General features: G+C 45.0%; 1 protein-coding gene across 1 annotated transcript in view; it reads right to left on the minus strand.

The window, feature by feature from the left end:
• Positions 1–2,922, minus strand: part of T265_01244 (hypothetical protein) — a gene marked incomplete at both ends in the record, with an annotated part of 21,736 nt that extends 18,814 nt beyond the window's left edge. Inside the window, one exon of the mRNA XM_009165229.1 lies at positions 2,733–2,922. Within this exon, the coding sequence (XP_009163493.1) occupies positions 2,733–2,922 (190 nt within the window). The remainder of the gene's footprint in view (positions 1–2,732) is intronic.
• Between the last annotated feature and the right edge of the window lie 8,473 nt (positions 2,923–11,395).

Consider the following 11,395-nt stretch of genomic DNA (forward strand, 5'->3'; position numbering starts at 1 on the left):
CACTCAGATATATATATATATATATATATAATGGTCGACGAATTCAGATAAGAGTACACTGCTACGAAAGAGAAATAGATGGAAATGAAACAGCGCTCACCTTCCAAAGGAATGGACAATCCATTTGCTCATTCGTAAAGCACCTATCAAAGGTACGTTAGTTCCCGCTGCTACAGTTTAATTCACCGAAGACTGAGACCAAAGAAGGAAGAGGCAGGTATGTAAGGTGACGACTCAGTCAAGTAGTTGACGCCAAATCTGTCCAGTTTTCAGATGAAGTCGAAAATTTGTCAGCCACGCAATGAGGGAGTGAGACTAAATGCATGATTACGTCATGTCCATCAGTGTTACCAAGCGATGATGGGTCGAGTCTCGGAGCCCTTATCCAGGCAGTCGTCAACCATTTTAAGTATACGTTCAGATGGCCAGTCGCCCTAAGTGACCGAACAACACATTGATTGGACGGATGTGACGCGTGTAGGTCACGGACCAACGAAGGCATGCCCTATCATTCAATCAGGACCGATCATTCGCAGCTCGGTCCCTACCGCCCCCACCCTCCCACGAGAAGATTCTAGCGCAGTCTTGAGGGAAATCCTGTGATAAAGCCATATGATTCTTCACAAGGGACTGTCTCAAACTACCGCGCCTTTTGAAATACCATAATGGGCGAGTACACAACAGATTACCACTTATGTTCTCCATACTTCGACGCCAGACCACAGACTAACTGTTGTAGTTTGTTTTAACAGGATAAGGAGCCGAGAAAGTCCCATGAAACAGACGATTCTAGGGCACACAAAGTACATGTCTTTGCTAGCGTAATCCGTTGGACGTGAGTGGTTCATCCACTCAGCGCAGAAGGGAAGACTACGGTCAGCAGGCCCAGATTACCTATTAGAGTTTGCGAGTCCTTAGACCATTTAGACAGCTTGCAACATTGGGCACAAGTGGATCCGTATTTGTGATCGCTCATGAAGCCGTCGTATTCAAGACGCAAGGGGCCAGAACAAGTAGTATGTGGGAGATTTCCAAGAAGAACTAAAGGAATTAGCTGTGATCAGAGCATGCTAACGGAGTGACGAAAATTAAAGGAAACAGAATGGAAGTCGTTTGTCAACTCCGTCCCTTCACACCAACTTTTACGAGGTCGTCCGTCTTTTCCCGGAGAGGACTGGTTATAACAACGATGACGAGATCCATGACAATTCAGATACATCCAAATACCTTTTTGAAAAATCTCTCGGACTGGTCGGCTATTGTTTTGAGAAGGCCGTTTTAGTCGTTTACCGCACGAATGGATTGAGTGACTGTTATTCAGACATAACCTCCCCAGCTTATAAAGCTTCCAACAATAGCCGTCAGTGGAGGCTATAAAGATCTCCGGCAGCCTCCGTCTCCTCCTCCTCCGACACAGATTAAGTCTATACGGCAACCACAGTAAGCTGATAGAAAACCCTACGTGCCTTTGACAGGGGAGACACGAGAGCTCCATCAAAATTTTCGCACCATGACGTTGAACTCTTCGCATGTCGAACTCATGTATAGTCAGTGGGAGGATCGCCGGCGACCAGCACCCGAGAATCAAGGAGTCATTCCAGGGCAGGGTCCGCTAATTAGAACAGACCCTTTTCTGCGAATTTTTCACTACGTCCGGAACGATGATGAGGTGACAGGACACTTCGATGACCATATCCTCTCCCCGTGTCGACCCGTATAGCAGAAACCCCAACCTGGTAGGAATCAAAAGGTTCAAACGCGCCAACCGGAACAACGGAGCATTTGTCATGGTTAATCGGGAGCTCCCATTTGACAAGTCATTCATGGATCGAGTCCAGGGTCCTGTAATTTATCTAACCTGTCAATAATGGACAGTACATATCAGGCCTTCATATGATCAACAGAGTGAACAGTAGGAGTTTCGCATCATACATAATTTGTTGATGAAAAATCAACAAATGGCCCAGTGGTTAGGGGCGAGATGGCTGTGGTTATATCGCACACCTCGACTGCCCCAGTCTAGGTTTGGGCGACTTGGTAGTATATCAACCCTCGTGCTTCCTTCTGGTGGCATGGCAGCTAAGAACGGAAACAGCTGAACATTTATGTTGATGAGCAACCTGAAAAATTCAGACTCAGTGACCAAATCTTGAGGGACTCAACTAGAAAGCACTACTGGTTCAGAACACTGGGATGCATAGTACCTTCCAGGGAGCCGACAATCAAGAAAAGAAGCTGTGGAAGGAGACTTTTATGGGGAATACTATTATATAAGTTGATGCTATTACCATAACCACGAAAGCAATCTCTGGATGGTTCGTCCCATACAAATCGGACCTGCACGATAAATACCTCATTTGCGACTGTACAGTTAAACGTAGTCGCTGGATAGCTCATTAGGTATCAATGATTTGTGTCAACAGCACTCGCGTAACATGTATGTAGAAACCGTGACTGTTTTACAAAACGTTTTACCTAAGGCAAAGACGGAGTGCAACTGGAACAAACAGTGAAAAACGCTGTTGCAGTGCACATAAACCAAAGTAAGGTAATGTTTGTCATTAAAATCCTACGAAGACTTTCATGAACTCCTCGTAGGTCACAAAAATCAAGAATTGAAGAGTCGTGGTAAGTGATATTCTATTATATAGAACTCCCATGGCTACAAGTTTGGGAAGCAGGGCCGAAGTTACCGAAATCGCTACTGAACAGCCAACATGCTGTACGCACACCTGTAATGTTTTTGATTGTTCGCCTCATAATCCTGCAGATCTGGGTAAAAAATATATCAGCTTTTTCGTTGGTAGCAATACGCCAGTGGTGGAAACTGCGGACACGTACGTCAAGTTTTCGGTTGAGGTTACCACGCAGTGGTGTAAGGCAAGGCTGCTGTTTCTCACCTTTCCTCTTCAACTTTGTCATTCATGCGCTGCTTCGAATTTGTCTGTCGGCCTCTGAAACCTCGGGGTTCGCTTATGGCCACCCAGCATGTAGATGACAATGAACTTTTCGGCCCAGATCCTTCAAACCATTTCAAGTAACCCGATTAATTCCCGCGCTCCACACCTGCAAAGTGTAAAGTGCTGCCACAAGACCGCATGGCACCAAGCGCAAACTAGTGCTGGTAGACCAGTCAATCGACGGCGATCACGCGTCTTGCGGCATCATCCTCATTCTGATTGGCTGAAATATATATGGCGGGAGATTCAAAAATGGCAACATGGCGGATTCCAGGTTTATGATTGACCCTCTTGAACGAAGCCAAGAATTAAACGCGCTCCACACAAAGTGTAAAGTGCTGCCACAAGACCGCATGGCACCAAGCGCAAACTAGTGCTGGTAGACCAGTCAATCGACGGCGATCACGCGTCTTGCGGCATCATCCTCATTCTGATTGGCTGAAATATATATGGCGGGAGATTCAAAAATGGCAACATGGCGGATTCCAGGTTTATGATTGACCCTCTTGAACGAAGCCAAGAATTAAACGGTGGCTTTATATGTTAAAAATTTACATCTTTAACTGATTTTCAAATTTAGTGATGGCAGACAGTATGCGATTTCCGGTAGATTAAAATAGTTTCCTTATGACAAGTGCAATCGTTCATCTTGTCCCTAATGGCACCGGTATCCTCAAAGGACGATGATGTTTATGGTTACTGACAGTAACGAAAATGATTAATCTGGATAGCTGATATTTAGCGGTTAACATTGGTGTGTCGACTGTTTGCACACAGCGTCGTTCACTTGTTATTAAACCGTTAATCGCTCGATTGAAAAGAATAGACTAAATATAATCGGATTTGTTACGCTGAATGAACACCTTGAAGGCCATGTATCATGCGAATTGTGTTCAGAAGCTACGAGAACAGGTATTTTCACTAATCGCCGCAAATCTGGTTTATAATAATGGAATTGTCGGTGCGTTCTTCACAGTCAACTGACCAGAGATATTACCTGCGGTTATACCAGAGCTGGTAACCGATTTTGTATTTCTGATATTTCTCCCTTTAACGCTTAGTATGTGTGGACATAAAGAAAGGTCCTTACCGTCAGAAAACCTTGAGGAATGAGAGGAATTATTGAAGTATGTAGTGATCATTGCCTGCTAGTATCGTTTATTTATGTAACCATTGTTGGTGTGAAGCTTTGCTAACTTGCTTTTCGCTCAAAAGCACTCTTTTCAGTTGTCGGTTACATAGATTGTCGTGAACCTCTGCCTTCAGATATCACCGCTCCCCCTTGCTTCCAAGGCGCGCTTGACGAGGATGGCTTGCGCGCATCGGTGATTCTGCATTCCAGTTGAGTAACAACCGACGAGCTGCTATCTATGGTGCATATGCATCCTAGAATCTTTGGCTGGTCTAGCATTTGTTTAAAGAATTTTCGGTGGTCGAGTGACACTTTTGGAATGAAGCACCCGGGAATGTAGAAAATGCCTCAGCCACATGTGGGCTGCGGGGCTCCTGCAAACATTACGAAACAAATGCTGCTATTAAGGAATTCTATATTGACCTAGAAGCACTGCGTTCCGGGATTAGTCTGAGGGTAAAGACGAAACAGGAAAATTACGCGCCCTTTCTCACCTACACAAGCCTGTTTTCAACGCAAGGCCTAGATGGATTGGTTACCGCGACGCCTGCGTTGTCAGGACATATGAAGCCGCTTGTTGGGAAACATAATTATATTATGACTGATTGCAAGCAAATTACAGAACCATCAAAAATGTGTTCCGCAGATATCCCTGAAAAATAAATGTGGAGAGAATTAGTAAAACGCAATCTAACGGAAATGATCAGAGCTTCGTTTCCCCAGAGCCTGCGTGAATGACGCACACTGGTTGCCACTGCCGCACGACGTTGAGGAAAAGATGGATTTTACGGCAGAGAAACAAACCGCCCGCCACCCACGCATTCGACAAGACATGGCAGTTAACGAACACAAACAAGTGGGACGCTTACTAGTCTTCCGTACTTGGCTTCTAATTGCTGAATCCTGTTGGTAATGGCCTGGACATGGGTGAGCAACCTGTTCGCAGATTCGGCCTGGTCAGTGGTCTCATTACTAGGGGTCACAGCATCCTTCCGAGCACACTTTGCACAGGTACTCAGGTTGGATAACCAATGCTCGCTGAGAAACAAGCAGTGCTCCTTATTCCGGCTTCTGATACTGGTGGAATAGAACCCATACTCACACTTCTTTACACGCACTATTCGCTTTGACCAGGCAAACATTTATCCGAATGAGCCACTTCCATAAGCTTACTGATCCTACCTTTGAAATACATGAGAAGAACGAAAAATTACGGCGGCATCAGACATCACTGACTTCATGCTGAACAACTGTGTCTCCTTCGTGTGCCACAATTGTTCGAACAGCATTCACCGTGGACATCATTCGAACAAAATTTTCCACGGCAATAGCATAACATAACATAACACTCCTGTGGTTCATTTCGGATAAAGGAGTAAACCAGACTCTGGCCAACACTAGTACAGTCGGTGATTACCACATGTCACAAGTGGTAACAATCTCTGTTACACTGATACGTTGAATATCCCTAAAGTACATCACCGCACTCCGCAAACAAACCACGCAGACGAGCGGAAGCAAACGATAGAGCACTCAAACTACCATCATCCGCGATGGAACCACACTCACGACCGGGAAATTCTCCACAATCTGCCTAGTACCATTGCTTTCGTGCGAGGAAATATTCTGTGAACCTACAACGCACTACATCACAAAGCCATCTTACTTGACACCAGACCACTGGAGGAGGCACTTGGTTTCGGTATGATAGTCACCGGCCGTACCGTCGTAGGTACCATCATAGGCAACCGGACCGCAAGCGGAACAAGCGAGGAATGACCATTTGTAGCCCCAAACAGGCTTTCATACCATCCAAACGTAGGGCCATTATGGCCTTGATACACTAGCAGCCAGATCCAGACAGCAGGACACCGACCCTGCAACCGATGTGATAGATAAACTTGTTTAGCCGTCAGTTGAAAAAGTGCCAGTAGACTAGCTGGAGACTATTCTAGAAGCTCACGCAGTCCCAGACACGAGTTTTACGGATTTATGACCTGAATTTTTCATCGGTGACCACCTGCACCATCAGAATCGTCACATAACTGTTTTCTTTGCGGATACATGGACGCTACTTCTCGAATCTGGAAGCTGAGGGCAGATATTACCAAACTCCGACATCTACGGAACCAACGTGACGTCAAGGTTAGTTTACACTGCTGCAGTGCGATCCAAAAAGCTTTATGGATCAGAAGTGTGGTCACTGTGCTCAGAGAATATCTAGAATTTGTCGGGGTTTGCCTATTGGTGTCTCCGGTGCGAACATCCGATCGGCAATGCTGATGCAGTCCAGATTGTTATTCCGCAGTGTACGGTGTATGCCAGTTTAGATGATATATATGTGAGTATTGTTGACGTAAAACCTAGCTTACCGGGCTGCGGTTCATGATATTTTTTTATGTTTTTTATACACAGGAATTGTTTTGAAAGCCGAACTTCGGAGGATCACTATCAACTGTAGCGTGAATACTACAGTATGAAAAGGGAACACTCCCACACTTCGTACGACGCGTGGTTAGGTATAGGTACACATGTCAAAAAACTTCCTGCTGAGAAGAGTTTCCCGCAGCACTCCGTAGAGTTCAGGCGGCCAAGAGGTTTAGGATCTGGCAACGAAATACGGTACGGTACGAGAAGTCGATCCATGCACAAGTCAAACTGAAGCAAATGATTGGCTGGTCTTAGTCACGTGATTCTTACCAAAACACACGACTACCACATACGAGGCCTGGCTGCTTAGAGTAGGTTCGCACAAGTAGCCGCTTGTGGCTCAGTGGACAGGCGGGATAAGCTTGGGAGAAGACCTGCAGGTTCGTGGTTCAAATGAGCCGACGTCACCTGGCTTCTTTTCGACTTCCCGATTGACTTGTTTCTTCACAGGATGCTACTGATTTCGCGTAAAATATGATTAGCTTGGATGAAGGCAACTTATCGTTCTGGGTGCGAAAAGCCTTAAATATGTATACATATCCAACACTATAATGAAGTTGGAGTCGAGAATTCCGAAAGCACGAATGTCGAGTTCCTGACAAGCTTTTGGGGGAGAGTGATGTGGGTAGTCAGAAAAAGCTTGCGTGAAGAAAGGCAGGCTGGTGGACACGTATAGGTACGTGGATACGTTTTGTGGTGTTAAGATGTCTCATTTTATAAACGTGCAGTTGCACACATTTCATGCGGGGAAGCGGAGATCGCCTGGAGTAAATTCTCTAAATTGTTTCATGCGGTTTTCACGCCTTCACTGACAGTCCATTTTTCCTTGGTTTGTGCGCTTCACCATTTAACTCAATTTATTATTGGTTTGTACACAAATGCGATTTGCACGCGCACGCTTCCTGGATTGTGCACAACTAACCACTCAGAATGCTGGTTTGTGCATGAATCGCATGCCAGTATACTGACCACTAAAATCACTCGGGCGGATAAATGTCGCCTCCCGGCTTAAGCCACACGAGGTCATCGCACTCATACAATGGTTACCGGTTTTATTTTGAAAAACTGCAACTGTTTTTCATACTTTGTCTTAGTGATGCTATTTGCCACATTCCAAAAGGTCATTGTCGGTCCTAAATTTCTTCATACTAACCCCATGTTTTTGTAGGTAACTATCCCCTCTGCCAGCTGATTTTGGATCATGCCAATGTTTTAAAAGATTCACGGATGAATGAGTATACTGACCACTAAAATCAGTCGGGCTGATAAATGTCGCCTCCCGGCTTAAGCCACACGAGGTCATCGCACTCATACAATGGTTACCGGTTTTATTTTGAAAAACTGCAACTGTTTTTCATACTTTATCTTAGTGATGCTATTTGCCACATTCCAAAAGGTCATTGTCGGTCCTAAATTTCTTCATACTAACCCCATGTTTTTGTAGGTAACTATCCCCTCTGCCAGCTGATTTTGGATCATGCCAATGTTTTAAAAGATTCACGGATGAATGAACGGGATCGGGACTTTTGCTCAAGCTTTTCGGGTCCGCTTTTTCTCTCTTGTTGCTCAGCGGCTGTCATCCACCTGAATTGCACAAGCAAAAATGGCTGTGGCACCGCGCTGTAATCTCTGAGAGAGAAGCATAAGCTTGCCACCGCGTGGACCTGCATAAAAAAGAATTATCTAAAACTACTTTAAACTGGGTACTAGATGCAGTGTAAACAACCGCTGAAGGAAGGTTATTCTACGCAGAAATCACCCGAAATGATAAAAACTGTTGCCCAATAAAGGTGTGCGCGTCGAGGTTGAAACTCTTCATACCTTGTCCCCATCAGGTTAGATGATGAAAAACGTTTTGGCCCAACTTTGTTCATCCAAGGCATATTCCATTACTAAGCCCCCTTGAAGACAAAGATACTACAGAGCAATGAGGTCAATCACTGCGAGACGCGTTTTATAGTCGACGGATTTTTGGCCGGCAACCATTTTCCTAGCAGCTATTTTGACACGCTCGATGAAGTTTAGGTCTTTTTTTGCGTCCTAACTAGACAAATCGCTCGATGTTTTTGGGAAACTCTTGGTGAAGCCCACACAGAGCACCTGTATATCCATGCAAGTAAAGCTGATAAAGGTGCACTGAAGCGCCCACGGATCGATGAACCCCCTTTGAGCCGGTTTATCATTCACACCGCGCACGACAAATGCGTTTACTGGGCCTCTTTTGAATGAGATACGGACGCACTTTCCTTCATTTAGAGGAAGTTTCTAGTCTAGCGACCACTGCTTTGTGGCTTGGGCATCCGTTCATAGGGCGTTAGCGTTGGGATCTCAGGATGTCAACTCACCAACGAAAAATAGACGTGGACTTTGGAAAAACATCTGGAAGGTTACTGACGAAGATCAAAACATAAGTGGTTCAAAGAGAAGCCTTGAGGAACTTTATTAGAAATCACAGCCTTATTTCACTCGGAATAATTCATTAGGCTGGAGGTCATAATTCAGTGAAGAATGTCACCTTCCATCCAGCCGGCGTCCAGTTTGGGACTCAACTGAAGACAGCTATAGAGTCGGAACAAATGATATCCAATACCACCCCTTTGTTCTTGGTTTGGGATAATTTATTTTTTATTACTAGCTCTCCGGTACACAATAATGTGGGGGTTGTTTGTTGTGCTGAGGATACCAATTCAATGACGTTGTAGTAATTTAATATGGCCTGCTAAAGAATGTGTTCCATCGTTTTGCATGGTACGCTAGTAATGTAAGCGGGTCTGCAGCCACCGGATAGCAAGCGGTCACTTGATCGGTTTATGGCCGCGGCAATCTCTCCCATCAAGGCAGGGGGAAGTTTGTCCTTGGCGATCGACTGAAGGAACAAAAAACAGAAATGCTTTGTCGGTGTGAGTGTCAAATTCTTCAGGATACTTAGATTGACCTTGTTTGGCCCCAACTCTCCGAGGGGGTTGTCTTATACAAGATCTGATAAACAACCTTTTATACAAGACCAAGCCAGCTATAAAGAATGGTTAAGGGTAAGGTTGCTGAGTTAGAATATAGGCCTGCATGCTGTTCTGATTACGTTTCAGAATCCACTTTTGGATGACTCAATGTTTTACCGTTTATGTCACTCAAATAGATGGTCTATTCTTCGGCAGTGCCTGATGTACTTAAATTGTGCAATTGTTTTTCCAGCCTGGATTCAGTATTCTGGTCTGTTTTCGCATGTTCCATTGGCGGATGTCTGATTTACAGAGGTTCCGTATTTCCTGAAGTGCTAGGTCATCTTCTCTCTCTTGCAGTCTTCTTTTTGAAAAAAGGCTGAGATCCGCATTCCAGAAAAAGCTGAGGGCTTTTAGCTTATGCAAAGTTCACTAATAATACAGACAGTTGTTAGATAAACACTTCAAAAGTATCTCTGTTTTGTTCGAGGATGGAGAGCCGAGAGGTATGCCTCCTGGAATGCCAGCCACTTTAACAGCTATACGTTGCGTTCAAAGATCCAAATGAGCATTTGCGGGGTTCTTGTCTTCTAACTGATTCGATGTTTACGAAGAACGCCCTTCATTTGCCCCCCAAGAATCCGTAGGATCTCTGTGGAGTATGGCACAACGAACGAGACACGCTTATCACAACAAAATTCATCCGATTAGTGGAAAACAAAAATGTAAGACAACGAGGCATGGTGTATGACTGGTTCAATGATAAGGCCTAGTGACTTCTGCCAGAACTGAAAAACCGTTGCTTGCCATGTGTGGCTTTGGGCGTCTGATCAAATAAACAGGGCAACAAAAATCAAAATGGAGGTGGAGATGGAAGTATTCAAATTGGGGACAAGTGGCAAGCTCTGTCTCAAAAACATAATTTACGTTGAACCTGACGGGACCACTGAATTTGCCGTTTTATGGAAGCTAGGTGTAGAGGATATTTTTAATGGAAAGATAGCTTTAATGCACAAGAGCAAATGAATACCTTTGATGAAATTTTAGGGAGGGTAAGAAGCAGTCTGAAGATGGCTGTCAGCTGTATTAGCCCACCGGGAGATTAGTCAATGCCGAAGGCCTAGTTTCAACCGAATGCACCCCCATCTTAAAGGATTCAGCCTACCTGACAAAAAGGGAAGAAGATATGGTGCAGCAGTTGATACTACTTTTGAAGCACGCGATGAGCATGCCTTTTCGTAACTCCGATTTGCGTCTGTTAGAAAGTGGGACCTACTATGTAATTTATGTAATTGCTTTGTGAAATTCATTCACATTTGAGCGATAGTCAATGAATATCCAGGAAAGTTCAGGAAGACGCGTCCAAAAGGACGGATGCTCAGTTTTTAATAGCAGGGTGCATATGAGAGTTTTCATTCGTGTACACTAGACTGTAACTCTTCATTTGGCATTTTCCAATAAATAACTCAACATAGTAGGCCTTTTTGTTCTCGTTTGGTGCAACGACCCGGGGTGAGGATGAAAATCTTGCGGCCGCAACCCTACGAAAATGGAGATTTTTGGACCTTTCTGGAGGACTTTGAGGGGGTTGCACAGGCTGTTTGACTGCATACTAGCCGGGATAATTTGGCAGTGCTGAAGGCATTCCTCAGAAACCGGGCGAATGCGGCCCTGGATGCGGCCAAATGAGCACCTGAAAGGTGGATTGGACCGCCTAAAAGGAGGCTCTTGCAGCGGATTTTGACACGACGGCTGATGTCAGACGGCCGTAATTTAGCCGAGTGTGGCCCGATGGTATCCTTTGCCAGCCTACAGAGGTAGCTGGATCAAGCCTTACTGAGACTGGACCGAGTGTCGCGCCAGCTGTTGCTATCTTACTATTTCGTCCAAGGCGTGCAGCAGGCTCTTTGCGCCCAGTTGCGGTTGGCGAGGAC

The sequence above is a fragment of the Opisthorchis viverrini genome (genome assembly GCF_000715545.1).
Source record: "Opisthorchis viverrini unplaced genomic scaffold opera_v5_13, whole genome shotgun sequence".
In the NCBI taxonomy this organism is placed as follows: domain Eukaryota; kingdom Metazoa; phylum Platyhelminthes; class Trematoda; order Opisthorchiida; family Opisthorchiidae; genus Opisthorchis; species Opisthorchis viverrini.